This window comes from Chrysochloris asiatica, unplaced genomic scaffold (genome assembly GCF_000296735.1).
Source record: "Chrysochloris asiatica unplaced genomic scaffold, ChrAsi1.0 scaffold00001, whole genome shotgun sequence".
NCBI classification, from domain to species: Eukaryota; Metazoa; Chordata; class Mammalia; order Afrosoricida; family Chrysochloridae; genus Chrysochloris; species Chrysochloris asiatica.
This window is the reverse complement of record NW_006408519.1, coordinates 26,213,537-26,238,870: the sequence shown is the minus strand read 5'-3', so window position 1 is coordinate 26,238,870 and position 25,334 is coordinate 26,213,537. Positions and strand designations below refer to the sequence as shown.

Here is a 25,334-nt window from a genome sequence, read left to right as displayed (position 1 = left end):
ATTAGAGTAGCCATAGAAATAATAATAATAAAGCATGTAATGAGAAGATTTTGAATTTATTATGGCCTATGACTCCGTAATCCGCCGACGCCGCATACACTTTCGGAAAAACCCTGGAATAAGTCTGCTGGGGCTGGCTCCCGGCATGGGGTCATATCCAGTCATATCAAAACCCACTTCAACAATTCTTGGAAGCTGTCCATGGTTCTAGAGTGGGGTGGTGGTAGTGTGACATCAAGTTGGTTCCAACTCACAGTGACCCTAGAAAGGTTTCTGAGGCCATAAATCTTATGGGAGCAGAAAGCATCATCTTCTTCCACAGAATGGCTGGTGGCTTTGTATTACTCATCTTGTAATTATCAGCCCAAAGTACAACCCACTAATGTAGCTGTGATTAAGTGCGGTTGAATTGATTCTGACTAAGCTAGCCTGTGTAGGGCTTGCAAAGAGCGCCCGGGTGGTTTAAGGACTGATCTTGCAGTTTGCAGTCCAGTGCTTATCCTCCAACACCATGTTTTCAGATCTAACCCAACAGTTTGACAGATGAGGAGACTGAGCACCCAACTAAATACAAAGTGAATTAGTAGCAGGGTAGTGCCTGCGATCTAGGCCACTCTATTTTCTGTATAATTTCTCTCACTAGTCTATTACATAATAAAATACTTTATTAAAAATCAAAGAATTACTGGTCAATCCTCCCTACTTTCTGGACAATTAATAGGCTTTAGCTCTGGTAGTGTAGTGGTTACGAATCGGGCTGCTTACCTCAAGGTCGGCAGTTCGAAACTACCAGCTGTTCCACCAGAGAAAGATGAGGCTTTCTGCTCCCATAGAAATTTACAGTCTTGGAAACCCTGTACAGAGTTGCTATGAGTCGGAACCAACTCCACGGCACATAACAACAACAACAACAACAAGATTATGGTGTGGCACTATGGGCTAATGTGCCAGACTGCAAAGTCAGTTTGAATTGCAGGTTGGTGGCACAAGCTCACAAGTCGCTCCTTGGAAACCCTATACAGGGTTGCTATGGGTTGGAACCAACTCGACGGCACTTACCAACAACAACAGAGTATAGGTTAAAAACTATGAATTTTAAATAAGTTTCTAAGGAAAAGACAATATAATGCTGATTTACCTGAAAGAAAGGTTTGAGAGACAAGATGTATATTTCAAGTCTAAAATACGTATGTTTTCCTATTCTAAGACTTTGATTTTAAGACACATATTTTTTCCATCCAGTTTTAACATCTCTTGATCACAGCTAATCATATAACGCCAGCTTTTTCACTAAATTATGTACATGTTGACTTTAATAGGCATTTAAAATGTCCTCAAAAACGGAGAGTGGCTCTCAACCACCCTTCAGACCTTGTACCCCAATTTTCAACCAAGCAGTAGGTAAACACAGGAGACAACACTAGTAAGGTATGCTCACCATGGAATGGCCACATTCAAGATCAAAAGGCACCATTCACCTCAGGACAAAGCTGAGAAGGGATGGGTAAGAAGACGGAATGGAAACAGGAACCACAGGGAGGAAGTGGGATACCTGTTGTTGCACGGAGGGGATTGTAATCATTGACATGAAACAGTGTCTAAAACTTATGCTCTCTGTAAACCTTCATTCAAGTCACAAGAAAAAGTCCTCAAATGATTATCCTATGATCTGGCATTGACACAAAAATGTTGTTTATAAATAAGAAAGGAACAGAAACCAAGGCACACAGGCAATGAAGTAACTAGATTATGAAGCAAATATTCACTGTAGTACAAATGATGGATAGTCCACATTTTCTTGCAAAACAAGAACTACAGACTCTATAGGCTCTAAGGAAAAAGAGGAGTCATTAGACTGTTGAAGACTAACAATGAAGTTACTGTCATTTTGTAATGAGAAATACGTAAGCAATGCCAATGAAAGCAGGAGAAATTGTCAAATATTTTGGAACACATGAAAGACATGATAGTGGAAGAGGCTGGTGTGACCGATTGATTGTTACAGATTAACGGCCGCAAAGTTTAATCTGTTCTTTTATTTTTAAAAAAGCGGGTTTTATCATCAGTGTCACCGTACACTTCAGGACAGGGTATATCAGTGAGGGGAAAAACAAGCAGATAAGTTCCATTTTGCCTTAAGAAACACTGATTTGCATCTGAGCGATTTGTATGCATGTTTCCCAGATAGTCCTTTAGGTGAGAGGAGAGGAAATTTGCAATGATTCTAATGGCCCACAGTGGCAACTAACTGGTAAGAGAACGTTCAGAGTCATTTCATATTTAATTTAACATATCCTTTCGACTTTGCTTTTACTTCTTAACCTATGTTTGATATAAATAGGCCCCCACATTAGTCAACCTTCCTCCAATCTTTTTTTTTTTTTTTCAAAGCAGAAAGTCCAGGTTTTTATTAATTAACAAAGAAGTTATTATTAATGATAGAAAAAGGTAAAGAATAAAACGGAGAAAACAGGTTTACAAGGAGATGCCTATGAGAAAAAGGAAGAAAATTCTGGAAGTTGCCACAGCAAATCTAACTCCAAGAGAGCAGGTAGCAGCCTATAATTACAATGAAAATAAAGTCTGATTATCCAGCTCCTTGTGTGGCCAGTCCATCAGCTTCCTCATTCCCTTTGACACCTCAATGGCCAGGAACATCCTTCCACTGAATATACAAGCTTGATCAAGCTTCTCAAAATCATTTCTGTTGACAACATCTCTTCTAGAGGCTGGTCTGTTTTCCATACACTTTGTTTCCAGTTACTAACCCATTCTGTCATGCTGTTAATGACAAACTTGCTCTCAGGTTCAATGGCAAGTTTACCTATATTTTGATTTTTTGCTTGTTCAGTTGCTTTGTGGGCTGCTCTCAGCACTGCCATTTGGTTTGTCTGTCTTCCAGAAACCCTCTCACATATGTTTAGTGAGTTGTTAGGTCCCTAGTAAACACCATAGCAGCTTGTGCACTGCTTCTTCCATTATTTCTGTAGCTACCATCAACATAAACAGTTGGAATGTGTTCTCCTCTGGGCCAAGGTTCTGTCCGCTTCGTCCCCTGGAGTTCATGTCAGATCAACCAGCGACGTCCTAGGTCCCTGCTATCTACCAACCTTCCTCCTCCAATTTTAATGCCTCACTTTGTTTCTTATAGTCCAGCTTCTTGGATTATTTGTTCAGCAAAAAGATTGAATAAGTACAGTAAAAGATACAACCTTGAAACACAACTTTCCTGATTTTAAAACACAGTATCCCTTTCATCTGTTTGAACAACTGTCTCTTGGCCTATGTAGAGGTTCCACTTGAGCACAATTAAGTGTTCTTCTCAATGTTATCCACAGTTTGTTATGAGCCACACAGTCAAATGCCTTTGCAGTCAATACAACACAAGTAAGCATCTTTCTTGTATTCTCTGCTTTCAGCCAAGATCCACCTAACATCAGCACCTCTTCTGAATCATGACTGAATTTCTGGCAGTTCCCTGTTGATGTGAGGCTGCAATCGTTTTTAAATTCTCTTCAGCAAAAGTTTATTTGCATGTGATATTAATGATATTATTTGATAAGTGCAACATTCTGTTGAGTCATCTTTCTCTGGAATGCACACAAATAGAAATCTTTTCCAGTCAACTGGCAAGGTAGATGTCTTCTGAATATGTTGGCATAAATTAGTGAGTGCCTCCAGTGCTGCATCAGTTTGCTGAAATATTTCAATTTGTATTCCATCAGTTCCTGGAGCCTTGTTTTTGGCAAATGTCTTCAGTGAAGCTTGGGCTTCTTCCAACAATACCATCAGCTGTTAATCATATATGACTTCCTGAACTCGATGAACAATGGCCAATTCTTTTTGGTACAGTGATTCTGTGTAGTCCTTCCATCCTCTTTTGATCCTTCCTTCATTGCTCCATAGTTTGTCCATAGAATATTTCAATATTTCAACTCAAGGCTTAAATATTTTTCTTCAGTTCTTTCAGATTGACAAATGCTAAATATGTTCTTCCCTTGGTTTTCTAACTTCAGATCTTTGTATATTTCATAACAAAACTTGTCTTTGTCTTCTTGAGTTTCCCTTTGAAATTTTCTGTCCAGTTCTTTTAGTTCATCATCTCTCCCATTTACTTTAACTACTCTACATTCAAGGGCAAGTTTCAGGGTCTCTTCTGGCATTCACTTTGGCTTTTCTTTCTTTCCTGTCTTCTTAATGTCCTTTTGTTTTCATCATGTATAATGTTCTTGATGCCATCCCACAATTCATCTGGTTATCAATCCTTTGTGTTTAATATGTCATATCTGTTCTTGAGATGATCTCTAAATTCAAGGTGCTGCATTGGTTCTCATGGATTTGTTTTTATTGTCTTCCGCTGCAGCCTGAATTTACATTTGAGCATTGGAAGGCCTGTTGCAGTTAGCCCCTGACCTTGCTTTGGCTGATGATACTGAGTTTCTTCAGTGTCTCTTCCTATAGGTATAGTCTATTTGATTCCTGTGTATTTCCATCTGGTAAGGTCACCATGTAGAGTTTCCATTTATGTTATTTAAAAAGAGGTTTTTGCAGTGAAAAAATTGTTGATCTTGTAAAATTCTATCATGGAATTTCCAGCATCATTTCTATCACCAAGACCATATTTTCCAATTACCAATCGATCGCTTCTGTTTATTTCCAACTTTCACACTGCAATCACTGGTAATTATCACTGCAGCTTGATCACATGTTTCAATTTCAGACTGAAGAAGTTAGTAGAATTCTTCAATTTCTTCATCATTGGCTTTGGTGGTTCATGGGTAGATTTGAATTAGAGTCGCATTAACCGGTCTTCCTTGTAGGTATACACATATCATCCTATTACAGACATCATTGCAACTGAAGACTTTGAAATGTTCTTTTTGACAATGGATGTGACACCTTTCCTCTTCTGTTTGTCATTGCTGGCTTAGTAAACTATCTGACTGTCTGATTCAAAGTGGTCAAACCGCCCATTTCAGCTCATTAGGATGTCAATCTTTATGCATTCCATATCATTTTTGATGACTTCCAATTTTTCTAGATTCATACTTAGTGCGTTCCATGCTCTGAATATCAATGGATGTTTGCAGCTGTTTCTTTTCATTTTGAGTCATGCCCCGTCACCAAGTAAAGGTCCCCAAAGCTTTGCTCCATCAACATCATGAAGAAGCTTTGCTCAGACTATGAGAAAGCAGTTTTTCCTCAGTTATATTTTGAGCACTGCCATTTGTACGGTTTTCAGGGTTAATCCCTCAAAAAACTGTGGCCACCTACTCCTTTTTCCTACTCTGTGTCCCATCCCCCTTGCTAGTATCTGAAACACCAGTGGTGTCGCTTCCAACCTCACAGCAACATGCAAGCCGCCACAGTGTGAGAAACTGACAGCTATTGTTTATTGCTTATGGAATAAGACATTAGTTAAAACATATTATTAAAAACATGAAAATAAACAACAAGTGAATATTTGGTTCCCCTTCTCAATTTTGAGTTATTTTTGGTTCACATTCATGTGTCATATCAGGTACTAAACAGTATTTGATATGGAGACATTAAGAAATACTGCTATAAAGATATTTTAGAATAAAAGCTGTGGCCACTAGGGAAACAAAAATCAAACAATTATTATGCTTACTTCAGAAACTTGGGACTGGAAGTAGGGAGTAATAAGAAACAAAATTGTTAGCTTTTATTATAAGCTTTCCTCTATTGTTTAATTTCTAGTTCTTTAATAAAATTTTAAAGGGTATGGAAACAGAAAAATATAACCTATCCATCAAATTTTTATATACCAAAACAAAGAAACTTTCATTTCAAATCGATTATGGCCAAATGAGTACAAATATAATTTGTAATCACTAACACAAAAAGGTATGTAGCTAAAATTATAATAGCTTAAACAGAAGGTTTAGCTAAATTCATTACAACTTGGAAAACTACTCCTGACTTACTGATGTTAGGGGGAAACCAACAATTCTCTCTACCAAGGAGTCCTTTGGTCAAATATCCGATGTGAAAACCTGGAACAAATGGCATTTCTTATGTTCCTTTTTGCTATTCAGTATAGATATGTCTGAGTAGCCTGTTTGTTGTTCACAAAACAATTGTGAAAGTATTGTCTGAGCCACTTAGATTCAAATTCCTATCTCATACAGAGTTTCTCTGAGAAATGGCTCATTCCTGGATGTTGTAGCTCTTGTTACTCATTTTAAAGCATTCACATTCTTGTCTCAACAGTTTGGTTCACACTCAGACACCCAGAGGTTTAAGGTCCAGTAATTCCACAACTTTCTGACACTGCAGCAAACACAACATAAAAATTACTGACCTGAAAACAAGCAAAGAGAGGGGAGCAGCTACGTCCAATTAGTTAACAGGATCTGAAAATGTCCCTTGTGTAATATGTTTTCAGCTTTAAATGTAGTACTTCAAATATCTAAAAATATCAGCAATGATTTTTCAACCCAAAACATTCATTTTAAAAACAAAAAATGTTTCTTTTACCTCAAATTATCTATGAACTAAAATAACTTTGAGAGAAGTTTGTGAGCAACATGTGGAAAAGAACTCAACTAAATGGGAAGAAGTTTAATTTGTTCTCCCGCAAATTCCTCTGATTAAAAAAGAGACATTCCCAGTGAAAAATCTGGAAATTACAAAAAGATAGATGACAGAAAACATGTTACTAATGTGGTGATTAATGAGCAGATTTTAAAACGTACTACAGATATAGTTTTACAACTCAATCTTTAAAACATAATGCAGTGACCATTTCCCCAGATCAAAACTTGAATTTCAATGGCTGCATAGAATTTACTCTCCAATGTTAGTATCAAAAATTTCAAATATCAAGAAGTGGTAAAAGAGCTGTACAAGGCACATCTGCATATTCACGATCTAGATGTCACCATTAACATTTTCTATACATGTTTTATTTGCCCTCTATCCATCCGACAAGGAGCTCTGTAACACTTAAGTGCATGGAGGCTAAATGAAAGACTGGTGATTAGAACCTACCCCGCAGCTCCATGGGAGGAAAGTTCGGGTGACCTGCTCCTCTAAAGAGTACAGCCTCAAAAACCCTATGAGGCAGTTCAAGTCTGTCACACCGTGAGTCCAAGGCAACTAACATCCATCCAACAACTCATCTTATGTTTCTGAAACATTTAATGTAGATTGTCAACATCTGTACAGATTTTCAAGGATCTCTGGTGGCACAGTGAGTTAGTGCTCACCTGGTAATCAGAAGTTTGGCAGTTCTAATCCATCAGCCACTCTGGTTCAAGTGACAGTGATGCACTTCTGTGAAGACCATCTGCATCTTTGGAAGCCCTCTGGGGCAGTTCTACTACATCCTCTAGGCTCACCATGGGCTCGAACCAATAGGAACACTTTTTCCTAAATACTTCATCAAACATGTTGTTTATTACATTCCAATATTTGTCTATTGACTTCTCCTTTTGATGAAAAATTTGCAGACAGGGAAATGTTGAATGTAACCCAAACCACTACCAACACATAGAACATGACCAAAAGTTCACTCCTGTCCCTTCCCAGTCACTACCTGCCCTCAACTACAAAAGCAACCACAATTTTTGACTTTTATCCCCCACCATAGATTAGATTTTCATTTTAGAAAATCATAAAAATATAATCATACAGTACAAATTCTTTTTTAGTTGGCTTCTTTCACTCAGTGTAACAGTTTTGAAATTCACTCATGTTGTTTCCTTTTCATACTGAGCAGTACTGCTTTGCTTAGATTTTATTGTTGTTTATCACTGTCGAATCAGTTCCAACTCACAGTAAACCTTTATAGGGTTTTCAAGAAGTGGCTGGTGGGTTTGAACTGCCAATCTTACAAATAGTTCAGTGCTTATCCTATAGTACCACATCAGCACTTAGATATGCCCGCTTAAGTATTCTTTCTCTTATTAATGTAAGTTTAGGCTATTACCAATTTTGGACTGTTATGACTAAACCCACCATGAACATCTCGTTCAGAGTGTTGTGTTTTCATTTCTCTAGGGAAATACCTAGTCCTAGAAATGCTGGATCATAGGGTATGAACACATTTAGTTTTATAAGAACCTGCCACATTCTTTTCTAAAGTAGGTGGATCATTTCACACACATACCAACAACGTATAAGAGTTTAGATTGTTCCACATATTTGCAGTATTTAGTGTTATCCATCTTTTAAAATTTTAGCCAATCTGGCATATAGAATCTTGGCAGCTTTTAGCCAAGCTGATATAGAATTTTATTTTATGGATGTACTAAAATTTATTTAACCAAGTCCCTAATGTCGGAACTGATTGTTTTCAATGTTACTTAATTTAAATGACACTGACAAATACCTGTTATTCTTCCTTTAATTAACTGGTTAGAACATGCATGACGATGGTTTAAACAGTATTATCTTTTTCTTGCTCCTGACTTTGATAGGGAGTTCTATTCTGATGCCAGAAAATAAAGTATCTGAATATGTAGACTCCAGCATCAAAGTTTCCATAAAAGAATCTATAAAAGAGCCAAATTCTGCTTAAACATGCCAAGAACTCTATACAATGCTAGAATGGCTTGCGGACCTCAACTGCACCACCATTTATTTACCCAGTACGTTCTACACTAAGGAGCTCTGGTAACATAATGGTTATGAATTGGGCTGCGAACCTTAAGGTCAGCAGTTCAAAACTACCAGCTGCTCCGCAGAAGATGAGGCTTTCTACTCCCAGAAGGAGTGACAGCCTCGGAAAACCTGTACAGGGTCGCTATGGGTCAGAACCGACTCGATAACACTTAACAACAACAACATCTACACTAGAACCCAGAGCAACTCTCGCCATCTCCTTCTTGCTCATCCTCAACAGCTGATCGGTTCAAGTTGCTATTTGCCTCTAGACAGTATTTTTGTCCCACCATATCTCTTGCCTAAAATATTTCAATTTAATTTACCAAGTCACAAATTAAATTTCTTTCAATGACACAAGCCCACGCTTAAAAAAGAACAAAAAAATTCAGGTTTTTAACACTTCAAATATAAAGGTCGATGCCCCTGCCATGCCAAGAATGATGATTAGGGCTCATGATTTGGTCTTGTTATAATATAATATGAAGGAGCTCGAGTGACACAGTGGCTAAGCATTTAGCTGCTAACCCAAAGGATGGTGGTTCGAACCCACCAGTCTCTCCACAGGAGAAAGATGTGACAGACTGTTTTGGCAGAGATTACAGCCCAGGAAACCCTCTGGGACTCTTTTCCTCTGTTACACATGGTTATTATGAGTTAGAATCAACTTGACAATAACTGGTCAGTGTATTTTCTACTCTTATTCAAAACCAACAATGTGAGTTTCCCTTAGAGTCTGTGTCTTTGAGTCTCTTTCTTCTCCCTAATTATTCTCTTTCTGCCAGGTAAATTCTTATTCATTCCTTCAAACCTATTTTACACGTTCTCTTGGATACTCAGTCTAATATTTCCTGGCATTTATTTGCAATACTGCTGATACTATACTAGAATTATGGTTTTTTTTCTCCTCATGCCTTTTATAGGAAGAAATAATTGTCTGGTAATCAGTCCTCTGTGTTTTTAGCTCCTGAATGAAAACCGTAAAGTCTGTACAAAATAAAAATTAAGTTTAAAAGCCAGTCAAAACAGAAAGTTTCAGTTGTTTACAGACAGATTTAAAAGTTGCTTTTGAAAGATAAAGGTAAAGTCAATTCCCTTCTATTTCATTTAAGCAAAATCGAAATAAATATCATATTTTACTTGATAATGTTAAACATCTTACAAAATGAATAATCCAAGTACATGGTTGATGCACATGACCCCAGAAACAACTTAATACCTTTAAGTAAAAGAGAATCCTCTGAAATACTTTTCTAAGTAGTCAATTAAAATTCCATAAAAATTACACATGCTACAAATAAGAATAACATTTATCTAATTTAGTTTCTGAGCAATTACAATGGAGTTTTAGTGACCAGAAGACATTAATGACCCCACAGTGTTAATATACATTTATAACATAAGGACAAAGATAACTTTGACTAAAGTAGCTGATACCTAATAATAAGACATGGAAAGGCAATTAAAGCTGATCAATCTCCAACTGACTTTTTCTTATTTGTTGTTGTTGTTAAATGCTGTCAAGTCAATTCCGTCGCATAGCGACCCTGTACACGGTTTCCAAAGAGCTGATGGTGAGCTTGAACCACCAACCTTGCAGTTCAAACGACTCTGCAGTCTGACACATTAGCCCACAGCGCCACACCAGGACTCCCACTTTTTCTCACAGACGACATTATTTGTATGTGCATTGCTGTCTGTTGACATATGTTCTCTTTGGTCTATATCTGAACTTCCACTGTTTTATTACAGTTACCCTTCACACTCACATGAGAAGCTACAAGGAAAACACACTGAAAAGTTCAGAGAAAACAGAAACTCACTCAATTCCATGATAATGGCACACTGAGGCTTTTTCAAAAGGTAAGACTTGCAGTTTCCCAGGACTCAGTTCAGGTGTCAGAACAAATGTCTTTTCCCTGAAACAAAAAGGAACCCTTGGTAGTTAACTGTCATTTAGAGTCAAAGAGAAATTGCAAAAAAGTGTCAAAAGAAGCAAATCTGACATCCTCTTCTATAACTACATCTTAGAAGGGAAAGAGGATAAGTTCCCAAACAGTCTAAGAAGGAAATGAAGCAAAGTTAGGCCTGAGGCTCTGTTCCTTACATTGCCTGTGCTTCAAGCTCCTGAAGTTATGATGCTAATTATTGCACACGACTTACTTTGAGATGTGGATAAATCAACAACAAAAATCACTTGTAATAGAAATTCTAGTAGCAGCATTTTTCCTGAAGGGTTTTCTCCCCTTTGGTAGCGTGAGCTAGTGTTTATGCATTTAGTTAAATCTTTTATTTTTCACAAAGGCATAATTAAAGGCAACTTGAATCTTTGGTTATAAAACGAAGTATTTACTTCCTACTAGACTGCAGTTTTCCTGACACCTCTTAAGCGACGACAGTCGTAGGAAGATCAGAGGTGTAACTGTAGTTCTGCTGTGGCACTACACTGCCATCCAGCAGAGACATGCAAACGATCAGATGGGAGCATGTCATAACATTTACGCTTAACCCTTCCACCCGACCTGCAGGATTCCATCCAAATCTTGGGCTAGGGGAAGTCAGTGCATTTAGATGCAGCTCTCTGGGTTCTTCAGATAATAATGCCTTCCTTCTCTACCCTGTTCCAGTGTAGTAGGTTGTAGTACTAAAACTCCAAGCAGGCTAGGAGGTAATGGAAGAATTACAAAATGAGCAGTCTTTACGGAGTTGAGAACCATTGTCTGCAAGTCGATTCTAACTGTGCGATCCTATGGGCAGAGCAGAACTGCTCAATAGGATTTCTGGGACTATAAACTGTTGCAGCAGCAGAGCAGCTGCTGGGTTCAAACTGCCCACCAGTCATTTTACACTCCAGTGCTTAACCTACTGCACCACCAAAGCCCCTTACATAGCTCACAAGTAGAAGTATCAAGAGCTTGAGTTGAGAAGAAATAAAAAAGTCACATAGAACCAAGGATAAATTTGCTATCATATTTTTTGCCTACAGCCTGAAGAATGAAAACTGTCCATTTGGCACTGAAAATTGTCTAGCAGGCTACGATAAGCGTATGGAATTATTAAATTAAAACATAAGATATGCTAGTTAACGTACGTGGGAAAACAACACGTATATTTTGCTATATCCACTTAATGTGTCTATCAAGAGTAACATCGATAAACTGCAATGACCCCAATATTTTGATGACTGTTATAAAGTGAATAAATCTACAATACAGAACTCTTTAGGAATCTCTGACCCCTCTTAGACACTTTACTTACTTGTCTTTAGTTTCATTCACACCTTCTTCTTTCTAGAAGAAGAACGTTAGCAAGTCTGTGCTCTATCAATGGTCAGCATTTCTTCAGTATGTATACAGGAGTCATGCTCGCACTGTAATATAGCTTTCTAGATGGCTCCTTGCAAATGCAGACATTTACTACTAGTCCCTACATTCTTGATTCAATGCCATGGAACTGTAAGGATATATTTGATCAAGAGGTACTTCTTTATTAATATCAAAGAATTATACCAAATGTTCCTAAATAAAATCACTTATAAACGACAGAAAGAATTAAATAAAATCACTTATGAATTACAGAAAGAACTAAATATATTTCCACTGCACTTCATCTAGACAGACGTGCTAGACAAAAAGCACCCACACTTTATAATTCTACTGCAGCAAGCTCCTTTGACTCTGCCGGTGCATACGTAATACCCAGAGAGGACAATCACTCAGTAATTAAACAGGTAAAATGTGGATACAGGTAGTCCCAATTTAACAACTAGCTTCCATCCTGGAGACTACTCAGCTGAGGTAAGTCAAATAGCTCATTAAAAAAATGTTTATATTAGGTTTTATTATTGTTGCCTTTTATTCTCAGTATATTTCTTCGGGGTCTGGAAACATTACACATATACATAGAGACACACAATGCAATATTGTACAAAGTACATATTACTAACAATGAGATGTTGAAAACACAACAAAAATGGGCAGTCTGAATTATGGCTCTTTGCAATCTGATTACGTAGAAAGTCAGGGATTCTCTCTAGCTCTTCAGTTTTGTTTGTCATAAGAAAAGTTAACAATTTCTCAAAGCTATGAGGAAAACAGTTACCCGCAAATTTCGGAATCTTTTAAAGTTTAAGAATAAAGCACTAATTCATACCAAAAATAATAATGTTCCAATTTTGTTTACTGTTAGATCCCTGGAATCATTAAGATCTTTCAGTTTCCAAGGTGGCTCCCTCTGTCTCTATCTAGTACGCAAGCACAAATAAAGGCACCACGTTTTATCACTATTCACATATTTATTGTTGCTGTTGTAGTTGAGAATACGCACAACAACGTTTCCATGTACAGCGGAGCAACCCTGATGATGTTCTCCATGCTGTGACATCGCTCTCACCCTCATCTCTGAGTTATTTTACCGCTAACATAAACTCACTGCCTCCTACGGTTCCCCACTAATCTTGTGAGTTGCTGTCGTCAATTTGATTCTTACATGAGCGCAATGCCTACTTGGTACACATCCTCAAGACATAAGGGCAGTGACATGACTAGGTATGTGCACATCCATCTTCACAGTAGCAAGAAGATGGAGACAGCCTAAAGGCCCATCGGCAGTACACAAAACAATGACGTTATTGACGTCAGTAGGATATATGCTGAGGTTGCCTATAATTTTCCTGCTTTGCACAGAATACCCCAAACTGTAGAGTATCTAGCTGCGGTTAAACATGAGGACTGACACCAAGTGATAACTACTGAGATCAAACACAATTTCTGCCTAAGCACTGGGCATCAATTAAAAGGAAAATGAGACACAACACTAACTTTAAATAACTACTACAAGAAATAAGTGCAAATAAAAATTTATTACTTACCCCTTTTGAACTTGTAAAGGTTGGAGATCTCCAACTGGTAATCCATCGGAAGTAAAATGTTTAAGCAGCTCTTTAGCGTCCAATAACGTTATCGAGTCCCGTGGACCCTCTTTGTGACCCAGCAGCTGTTCAGAAGATCGAGGTAAAGAACCAGTTCTGTGAGAATGATGTTGATGGTTATTAAGGGAGGATTTGGGTTCACCAAAATCAAGACAAGACAAGGTGAGCAGAAACTAAGAAAATACCAAAGACAACTGAAACTACGCATTTCAGTTAAAACAAAAAACAAAAAACAAAGTAAAAGCACCATAAATCATTTAGTATCAATTTTTTTTAATCAGTAAGTCACTGTAAAATCTGTAGTTAACATGTCAATATATGACCATGCAAATAAAAATGTAGATATTCTTTATAAATGACAGGATGATGAATTATTCAGTAATCTTGAAATTATCAATTCCATAAAATTTAATCTGAACACTCTTATATTTTGATACCCCACGATATGATAAATAGTTGTGGAGAGGTACTCAGTGTCCAGTTTTCTATAAATTTGAAAGATTAGGTGAAGCACAACCATGAAATGAGATAATAATCAGGAATGCGCCTACAGTCCCTTCTAGCATTGATGATGACATATAAGTAAGCACTGAGCCATCACTGTAATACTCGACGTATATATGTAGTATCTGGTGCCTGTATAACTAGTTATATATACAATGTGCTGCTGCTGAATCTTCACAAACATCCTTGCTAAAGGAAGGGTTTATCTTAAAATGAAGTAACATATAAGTGAAAATTGGAATACCTACCCCCACAAAAGAAATATAAAGACATTAATATATAATTAATCCTATTTACCAGATAAAAATTAATATAAAAAAAGTTACATTACAGGCCTAGAATGACACGGCTATTTTACATAACAGAACTAGAATCTACATTTTCTGATTCCAAATTAGGTGCCATGGACATTCTACCAGCCTATAAACCAACAGGCACTCAAAAAATTTCAAAAACTGGAAGGGAGAAAATCCTATCGTTTCAAGGTTAGTTTTATCACACATTGTTAATTAACATGGCATAACATAAAACCTTTCTCTACAGCACAGAAAATGAGTTGAATTCCTGACTTAATATTAATTACAATTATTTTCTGATTATTTTATTATTCCATCATTTGTTTGTCAGTTTGTTGTATTTTGGTAACTTGTATGTTGCATGATGCCGGAAGCTATACCATCAATTTCAACTACCAGCAGAATCACCCATAATGAACAGTTTGCAATGGAGTTTCCAGACAACGAACGACTAGGAAGGACCCAGTGATCACCAGAAAAAACTGACCAGTGAAAGCCTTCTGAATTGCACCAGGGCCTTGCATGAAATGGTGCTGGAAGACGCTGAAAATCCATCTGAGGAAGAGCTGTGTCATGAAAACAGAGTCCACATTGAAGATGTGGACGGAACCAACTGCTCCAGACCTTCATTTGCGGATGAGGCATGACTCAAAATGAAAAGAAATAGCTACCAGCACCCATTAATAACCAGAACATGGAACGTACAAAGTGTGATTTCATGAAAATTGGCAATTGTAAAAAATCAAATGGAATGCTTGAAGATAGGTCTCTTAGGTATTAGTGAGCTGAAACAAACTGGAATTGGCCATTTGAAATCAGACACTTATATGGTCTACTCTACCGGCAATGACAAATTGACAACCACCAGCATTACCACCAGCACTGATAACCACCATTCATTTAAAAAAAGAACATTTCAAGATCTATTATGAAGTACAATGCCATCAGTAACCCATATAAGGAAGACCAGTCAATACGAGTATTATTTAAATTTATGTTCCAACCACTATTACCATAAATGAAGAAGCTGAAGATTTTTGCCAAGTTTTGTAGTCTGAAATTGATCAAACATGCAATCAAGATGAATAGATAATTATCAGTGATTGGAATGCAGAAGCTGGAAACAAAGAAGGATTGATAGAAAATATGGACCGTGTTAGACACACTGGAGAGCTCACATGATAGAATTCTACAAGGCTAACAACCTATTCACTGAAGATACCTTTTTTTAACACATCAGTGGTGATAGTACATGTTGACCTTGCTAGATCTAATATGTAGGAATAAAACAGACTCTATCTGAGAAAAGACACCAACAAGAAGCTCAATGTCATTAGTCAGAATAAGGTCAGGTGCCGACTGCCAACAGATCATCAATGGCTTATATCCAAGTGTAAGTTAAGCCCCAGTGAGGCACGATAGGATAAGCTTTGAACTGGTAACCGTAAGGTCGACAGTTCAAACCTACCAGCTGCTATTGAAACCCTAGTCAGTGTCGCTGTGATTTGGAACTGACTCGATGACACATAACGACAAGAAGCTTAAGTAAAAGCTGAAGAAAATTAAAACAAATCTATGAGAGCCAAAATACAACCCTGAGTATACCTCACCATCTCACGAATAGCTATGAGATAGTGAATACTAATGGCCAAAGCCCAGATGAGTTATGGGATGACATCAAGGACAGCATACATGAAGCAAGCAAAAGGAAAGAAAAAAAAGACCTAAAGGATGTCAGAAGAGACTCTGAAATTTATTGTAAAGCAAACAGAAGAAATAATTGTGTAAAAGAACCAACTGAAAGAATTCAAAAGGCAGCTGAAGAATACAAAGTAAAGTATTATAATAAACCACGCAAAGACACAGGCGTTAAAGAAGCAAAAGGAAATATGCGCTCACTCAGTAGTTTTGAAGCTTAGAGAGATCTAAAGAAAAATTTCAAGCCTCAAGTTGCAATACTGAAGGACCCTATGAACAAAATATTAAAAGAAACCAGAAGCATGAAAAGAAAACGGAAGGAATATAGTCACCGAAGCAAAAGGAACTGGTCAACATTAAACCATTTCAGAAGGCAGCACACAATCAACAACAGATGATATTAAAGGAAGAACTGCAAGCTACACTGAAGGCATTGGTGAAAAACACGGTTCTAGAAATTAACGAACCATCAATTACATGTGTCAACACCTGACTGTAACACCGGAATCACTCAATCATCTATGCCAACCTACTAGAAGAGATCCATATCTGTGTCCATTCCCAAAATAGGTGATACAACAGAGAGCAAAATTATCCAACATCATTAATATCACAAGTAAAATTTTGCTGAAGATAATTCAAAAAGAGTCACAGCGTACCTCAACAAGGAACTGCCAGAAATTCAAGCCTGATTCAGAAGAGGATATGGAATGAGAGATATCACTGCTTACATCAGATGGATCTTGGCTGAAAGCAGAGAATACCAAAAAGATGCTTACTGGATTAAGACACTAGACCATGTGAGTCATAATAAATTATGGAAATTCCAGTAGTGCTCATGAGGAACATGAAAACAGAGTAAGAGGCAGTCAGTCAAACTAACAGAAGGGGCTACTGTGTGATTCAAAATACTGAAAAGAGCATGCCAGGGTTGTAGCCTTTCACCATACTTAGTCAATCTGCACAATGAACAAATAATCTAAGAATCTGAACTCTGAAGAAGATCATAGCATCAGAATTAAAAGAAGACTCATTAACAACCTGCGAAATAATGATGACACAACCCTGCTTACTGAAAGTGAAGAGGACCCAAAGCATTTATTGTTGAAGATCAAAGTCTACAATCTTCAGTATGGATTACACTTCTACATCTTCCACATAAAGAAAACAAAATTCCTCACAACCAGCTCAATAAGGAACATCAGGATGAATTTTAAAAGAATGAAGTTGTTAAGGGTTTCCTTTTAGGTAGATCCACAATCAACCCTCATGGAAACAGTAGACAAGAAATCAAATTTCATCTTGCATTCGTCAAACCTGCTGCAAAAGCCCTCTGTCAATGCTAACAAGCAAAGATATCACTTTGAGGGCTAAGGTTTGCCTGACCTAAGCAATTGTATTTTCAACTGCCTCATATGCATGTGAAAACTGAACAAAGTATCTATCTGAAAGCTCTGAGAAAGACTGATACCTTTGAATATGGTATTGGCGACAAATACGGGCTATACCAGGGCCTGGCAGAAGACTGAACAAATCTGTCTTGGAAAAAGTGCAGACAGAATCCTGCTGAGAAGTGAGGATGGCGAAACCTCTTCTCATCGACTTTCACACATCGTCTGGAGAGGGATCAGTCCTTGGAAAAGGACATCATGCTTGGCCAAGTGGAAGGCCAGCGGAGAGAAAGACCCTCCAGCACCTGGAATGACAAAGTGGCTGCAACAACGGGCAACCAACTCAATGACTGTGAGGCTTGTGCAAAGTTGTTGTTGTTGTTAAGTGCCATCAAGTTGGCTCCAACCCATAGCGACCCTGTGTAGGGTTTCTAAGAAGCAGCTGGTGCGCCTGGACCGCCAACCTTGCAGCTCAAACGGCTTTGCAGTCTGGTGCAAGAGCCATGGATAACTACATGACTAAAATGTTGCCAGTAGGATTTGAGGGTAAGATTTCTGTACATTAATATAGCGGCAGTGCCCTTTTCTCCTTTTCTTTTTTTAAAAATTGAAAGTGAAAACCTAATAAAAATAGTCAAACAAGAAAACAATTAAATATTTTCTCTGAATTTTATACGCTAGAAGGGCAAGAACTACATTATGAGTTCAATTTAATTTCTATATAGCTAACTGCAGTAGTGACTTACCCAAGGTTTCTTAATGAATATTACTCTCAATCATTTTACAAGCTGGATGCAATAGGGAAATACACAATTTGCATTTATATAGACCTTGGACACAAGAATATCAAAGCAATTTAAAACCCAGTTTGTGATTATAAAGATATGACTTAGGTTAAAAAAAAAAACATAAAAAAAAAAAAAAAAGCCACAGCACTGGTTACTACCTTATTCATTTCAGTGTTTGCAACCTTACAAACTATCTGTCATGCCTTATCTCATTAAGTTTTCGATACCTGGAATATAATTGGGATCTCATCTCAAAGATGAGACAAAAAAGCCAATCAGATAACTGAGTTTGTTTAAAACCAAAATCTTAAAAGACTTCTCAGTTTCACTATATAATGGCCCTTTATTCTGCAGCTATACTTGCTTCAGCACAAAACATATTATGAAAATATGCCATATTTTTTACCCCAAAACATCAATCTAATGGCATCACCTATCTTTTGAGGTATCCACAAGTATTTATTGAGCATTCGCCTATTTACGCTAAAAAGAGTTGGCAGTTTATGAAAAGATGATCATGTGTAGACCCATAACCCTTGTTCATAAAATAATGTATAAAGATGAGCTAAAAGGGAAAAAGTAGAAGACAGAGTGAGAACAGACAAGTATACCTACCTACTTCTCACTTACCGACTATCTTGTAATCTGACATTTCATATTTATGACAATAGAGAAAAGTCTACTATTCAAGCATTCTATTGTTGGGCTCCCAGCTGAAGTAGCCAGCTCTCCAGAAGGCTGTCTCACCCCCACTGTGAGTCACCATTCCAGCTCTTTGTGTGAAAGAGGTGACTGAGGTAGACCGTGAAGGAGGCAAAGGGCGAGAGAGTGGTGGTGGGGTCCAGCAAGAGGTGGGGGCAGTGGAGGTTGCTGTTGCTCCCCTCTACTGAAGCACTCTGGAGGGACACATCCTACGACAGGAAGAGGACGAAGGGTACCTCAGGGCCCAGGACTGACAACATACGCTGGGGCCCCTTCCTCCTCTATGGGCCTGGGAGCTGCTAGTCTCCAGGCTCTCAGATTCTTATTAAGACATGGGATTTGAGAAAATACAGGCCTAACCTAGAAATGTGATCAAAGGAAATCCCAGGATAACAGCTATATAGATGGGATACAAAGGATCAATCCAAATTAAAGTAGGAAGTCAAAGAGGTGCGGGGGGGGGAGCAGGGAGAAGGTGACTTTTAGAAAAAAGATTTGTCTATTGCAAATAACAAGGTTCTGAGAAGAGGGATGATAAAAAGTAGAGAGACATGGGTGCCAGTTAGCACCCATAGGAAGTTAGCTAATATCTTCTAAATGAGGTACTTTAGTGGGTAACCTGTGCTTTTTCTCACTCTTCTTTCTGAAAACATCAATGATCCCCAAGGAAGGACCACAACAAGCCCTTTTTTCTCTCTGAAGCCTCAATGAGTGATCTCATCCACTGTCTTGTTTTTAAAATCTCTTTTAACGATAACTTGAGACTAACTTCCAGATCTCTCCTCCAGGTCACCTGGTGTCTCCACTTGGAGAATTCATATAGACCAAACTTAAACATGCCCAAAGCAGAACTTTGGGGTTTCTCCCTGAAACTCACCGTTCCCAACTTCCTACCAGTCTTCCCCATAATATAAATGAGAATATCATCCACTGTATTGTTAAAGCCAGAAACGGAATCTCTGATGCTCTTCTTCTCTCCTCCACATGATATGAAGTGTTCTCAAGCTCCTGTAGAATCCATCACAAATTTCTGCCTGTCAGAGTTGCGCTGTGGGATAATGCACTGGACCACAAGGGCGGTTTGAACTTCAAGCTCGGCAGTTTAAATTTACCAGCTGCTCCTCAGAAACCCCGTACAGGGTCATCGTGAGTCCAGAGGACTTGACGGCACTTAACAACAACAACAACTACACTACTTGGGAGCACAGTAGCTTCACAGGACAAGCACTGGACTGCAAACCACAAGGTCTGCGGTTGGAGCCCACCAGTCACTCTGCAGGAGAAAGATGAGGCTTTCTGTTCCCACAAAGCCTATGAGTTGGAACCGACTTGATGGCACTTAACAACAACTTTAATTAAGATTACAGTCACCTTTCTTTTCACCTACAGAAGAAAGCCCCCAAATAATCGCTCTGCTCCTAACCTCTTCCTCTTGTTTCCCATCAATTTTTGGTACAAAATCTTTCCTTACCTTAACCAAATACATAAAGAAAAACCCAAACTTTGTATGATGGTCTGCAAGGACCCTTATCAAAAGGGAAGGACCGTCTTTGCTTCATTTTAGTGTTTTTGGTTTTTTAGTAAACTCGTACACTTGTGCATATCTATGGAAGATGATCTCAGAAGCTACAAACAGAAAGTTAACCGTGATTATTCCTGGCTAGGAGGAGAGCAGGGCAAGAAGAAAAGCATCGCCTTATAACTGACAGACCTTTACAACTGATAGAACTGGAGGCTCAATGGACGCATCTAGAAACAGTCAGCATATATCCCAGTTATACTAAGACTGTAAGCTTATTGCAATAGCTCATAAAAACAGTTTAAGGGCTAAGAAAAGCTCATTTAAAAATACTGGACTGTAAGATGCGTTACAGTGAGTTCAAACATTACCTCAGTTTTTGTTTAGCTTTTTCAAAAGTTTCCAAGTTCTGAAGAACATGCCTTTCTGGCCATTCCAGAGGATTGGTTTCCTTTAGATGTAAAGAATCAGGTTCCATTGGGGTTGCATCTAATGAGACAAAATACACCGAAGTCCTGAAAAGCATTAACATGCTGAATTTTGCTAGGTAATACAAAGATGGAGTAGACTGGCTCTACAGGATAAGCACCCAACTATGAAGCACAAGGTCAGCAGTTTGAGCTCACCAGCCGCTCATCGAGAGAAAGATAAGGCTTTCTGCTCCCACAAAGATTTTATAGCTTTGGAAATCCTATACCAGGTCACTATGAGTTGGAACTGAGTTGAAGGCACTTAACAACAACAGAGCTCATGTTGAAGCACAATTTGCTATTTAAAGTGAAATCAGTTCTAAATGAATAAAAGGCCAAACACAGAAAAGGCACTCAATTAATATCCCCACAAACTTTATTCTACGGTCATGGTCTCATGGTCTCATGTACCTGGAATGAAAAAGGATGCTCACTGAATTCAGATGAGAAAGTATTCTAGACATTTGAAAATGTGTCAGGCAGTTCTGGAATTTATCTTAAGATGTGAAAAAGCTTCACTCTATTCAAAATTCATCACAGCACAAGAAACCACGAAATTTAGAAAAAATGCAAGTCCATATAAAAACCAGTCCTGTTACCCCAGTGAAGTTTGGTGACTGCCCCCGCCACAACGAAGGAGAAATACGGCGGAACAGTTTGAGCTATCGTGTTTACTGTGCAGATGCTACTTTTCCCATTTTATGAAAACAAAGCTGAGTAGAATATTCACTAACATTGGCAACTTAGAAGGAGCAGTTCAAGAGAGGGATCACTTAAAAATTCTCTTTCTCTCTGCTCAAAAACAATTACACTGGATACACTTAATAAAATAAGGTAACAGAATGTTCACAAGATGAGAAATTCAGCTCATTATCTGTACACCTAACTCCTTACTTGAGAGTCCTGGGGTGGTGTTGGACAGCAAGGTCAGTTTGAACTGCAAGTCAGCAGCTGAAGCTCACCAGCCACTCCTTGTAAACCCTATAACAGGGTCGCTATGAGTCAGGACTGACTCGACGGCACTTAACAACAACAACAACTCCTTACTTATCCAGTATCTTATTATCTGACATTTCACATTCACAATCACAGTAAACAATCTATTCTCCAACAGTTTTGCACATTACTGACATATGTCTGGGAGTAATGAATGCCGAGGTCTGAGGCGAGAGTAATGCTGGCTGTGAGGGTTTAAGTTATGTGTCAACTCAGTTGGGCCACGATTCTTACTGGCTTGGCAGTTCTGCAATGATGTAGTTAGTCACCCTTCATTCTGTGATCTGATGTTGTCATCTCCATTCTCACAGAATATTGGTTTCTGTAGAAATGACCTGGTCTTTGGAACTTGACCTTGATGATCAGTGAGAAGTGGGTGTGCAGATACAATTGTATATAAAAATAAATACCATTACTCTATATTATAAAATATATTTTCATTTGGATAATACAATTTATAGACATCACATATCAAAAAAAACCTTAAAAGTTGTAAAAACAAAACAAAACAAAAAAACAACCAACAACTTACCATTTAACATATTGGCGATGTTTTGGTCGGTCTTTATATGAGTCGTCTTAGGAATAATAGCATTAAACGGATCTAAAAAGAGGTCCCTTGTGATTACTAACAAAGTTTTGAGCTCACCAATAGAAACTGCTTCAGGCTTCTCTGCCAACTTTTTCCTTTCTGTAAGACAACAAAATCAATACAATTTAACCATACGACTGTTGTTTTAAATCTTGCTAGAGCTCATCTACAACTCTTTTATGGGAAATAATTTTTTCAAACGTGAAACAAGTGAATTTCTCCAGCAAATTAACATTTCTGTGTAGGCCTACTTTCATCTTAATTCCATTTACAGGTTAATGGCAGAATTTCCATTTATGTGAGATAAACAGATACTAAGTAATTTGTTAACATCAAAAAGTTGAAAAGCAGTAATGCTGAGCTTATAAAAGTTTTGAAATATATAACGTGGTACATTACAACTGGCCTTCTAGAAGGGGTTTATGGGAAAAATAAAACCTGTCGAGACTTCTCAGTAAAATAAATTGGCAGCTTAGCCATTTCCACTCATTTATTCTTCCCCAAATCTAAAATCATTGTTGTTGTTGTTAAGTGCCGTTGAGTCGGTTGCGACCCTGTACAGGGTTTCCGAGGGTGTAAATCTTTACGGGAGTAGAAAGCCTCATCTTTCTCCCGTGGAGCGGCTGGTAGTTTCGAACCGCTGACCTTAAGGTTCGCAGCCTGATTCGTAACCATTATGCTACCAGAGCTCCTTTTAGTAAAGGGAAATACAAGGACATGAAAAGAGAACAGAGTTCTGTAAGATAGAAAGACGATGGCAGCTGAACCGGAGTGTGGGGTCAGACCAGAGTGGACTAGTGCTGAGGGAAGGAGTGATCTACAAGGCAGTAGGACAGTGCTGTGAGGCTAAAGCAGGCCTGCGTTCCCCACCCCACCCCAGCCTGGAAACTCCGCTCTCTTTCTGGGTGATATTCAAAGTGGAGACTCTGAAACATCAAGTACAAAGGAAAGCTGGGGAGGCAGAGATTAAAACTAAAGAAATAAACAAAAAGTTCTAGTACTGCAGTGGTTACGAGTCAGGCTGCTAACCTCAAGTTCAGCAGTTTGAAAGCACCAAGTGTTCTGTGGGAGAAAGATGAGGCTTTATGCTCTCATAAAGATTTACAACCTCGGAAACCCCAAGCAGGGTCACTATGAGTGGGAATCAACTCCACAGCACACCACCACCACTACCACATACTAAAAGTTCAGATGGTCCCTAGGAACCTCACAATCAGACACGTTGGAACTGTCACCCCACCACCCTACAACAAAGGTAATAAATAAGGTTTGGCCACATAAAACTTGTAATTCAAAATAGAACAGACAAAGAATCACTGGATATTTAAAGAAAGCTATTGGAAGAGTGTTTTTGTCAAGTGCCACTGAGTCTATTCAGACTCACAGCCATCCTGTACAGGGTTTCCAAGGAGCAGCTGGTGGGTTTGAACCTCACACCGTATGGTTTGTAGTCCAGAGCTTATCTGGTAGCACCACAGCAGGAGTCATTGTGTGGGGGATCTTTACTACCCGGGACCTTATTTTCACATGTGCAAACACAGTGACTTCTATAACACTTAAAGCTCCCTCAATCCCCAAACTCACTGCGTTAGTCTGCAGCAGGAGCAAGGCCTGTGTTTATCAGCCCCTCCTCTCTGTCTCTTATCTGAGCTAGGTTATATTTGGACTCCTAGTGTTATGGTGTACAATAAGCACTGGATTGCTAACCACAAAGTCAGTTGTTCAAAGAAACCAACCAATCTTCAAAGAAGTCAACCATTCTGACTCTATGAGTCAGAACCAACTTGATGGCATTAAACAACAAGGTTGTATTCAGGCCATGAGTCTAAAAAGCCAATTTATTTTCACCTCTGTAAAAACTAACCACTGATTAAATTAAAATTTAAGAATTTACAGTAAGGGGTGGGAAGGGAAAGTAAAGATGATGTGGGAAAGTCGATTCCTTATCATCTACAGTGGAAAGTTAAGGTAATGTCTGAAGCTGACAAATCAAGACATTAACATCATTATTTGTTAAAGACACTATTTCTTCCTCATTTAAGGATCTTGATTCTCTGTTTAAATATCAGTTGTCCATAGGTGGATGAATTTACGTTTGAGTTCTCAATTCTCTTTCATTACTCTATGTACTTGTAATACCAGTCTGTTTTCACCACTGTGGTTACAGAAGGTTCTGAGATCAGGAAGAGTGAGGCCTCCTTGATTTTTCTTCAGCAGTGCTTGGGTTATCTAGAAGTCTCTTGTCTATCTGCATGAAGTTGGTAATGTTTCTGCATATCTTTCAAGAATGTTAACAGAATCTGGATCCAGAATGCATTATCTGTAGATTGCTTTGGTTGGTACTGACACTTCCACAATGGTAAGTCTTCCTATCCATGAGCATGGTATGTTCTTCCATTTATGAAGGTCGATTTTATTTTTTACAATACATACCCTGGTTAGGTTTATCCCTAAGTATTTCATCTTTGTGGTGGCTACTGATTTCCTTATCATAGTTCTCTTCGTTAGTGTAAAGAAATCTAATTTTTATATGTTGATCTTGTACCCTGCCACTTCATTGAATCTTATTAATTCTAGTAACTTTTTAGAAGAATCTGTGGGATTCAGTACAATACTGAATAAGAGAAGTGATAAAGGGCATTCTTCTGGTTCTTATTCTCAAGGGGAATACTTTCAGTCTCTCCCCACTGAGACTAAGGATGGCTACTGGTACTCACTACACTACCACAGCTCTGATAGCGTAGTGGTTATGAATCAGGCTGTGAACTTTAAGGTCAGCAGTTCAAAACTACCAGCTGCTCTGCAGGAGAAAGATGAGGC

General features: G+C 38.3%; 1 protein-coding gene across 1 annotated transcript in view; it reads right to left on the bottom strand.

Moving 5' to 3' along the window:
* MTBP (Mdm2, transformed 3T3 cell double minute 2, p53 binding protein (mouse) binding protein, 104kDa) overlaps positions 1–25,334 on the bottom strand; it is a 100,493-nt gene that overhangs the window by 14,035 nt on the left and 61,124 nt on the right. The window contains exons 14-17 of the mRNA XM_006830678.1: positions 22,455–22,613; positions 20,828–20,945; positions 13,499–13,654; positions 10,452–10,547 (exon numbers count right to left, since the gene is read on the bottom strand). Of these exons, the coding sequence (XP_006830741.1) occupies positions 10,452–10,547; positions 13,499–13,654; positions 20,828–20,945; positions 22,455–22,613 (529 nt within the window). The remainder of the gene's footprint in view (positions 1–10,451; positions 10,548–13,498; positions 13,655–20,827; positions 20,946–22,454; positions 22,614–25,334) is intronic.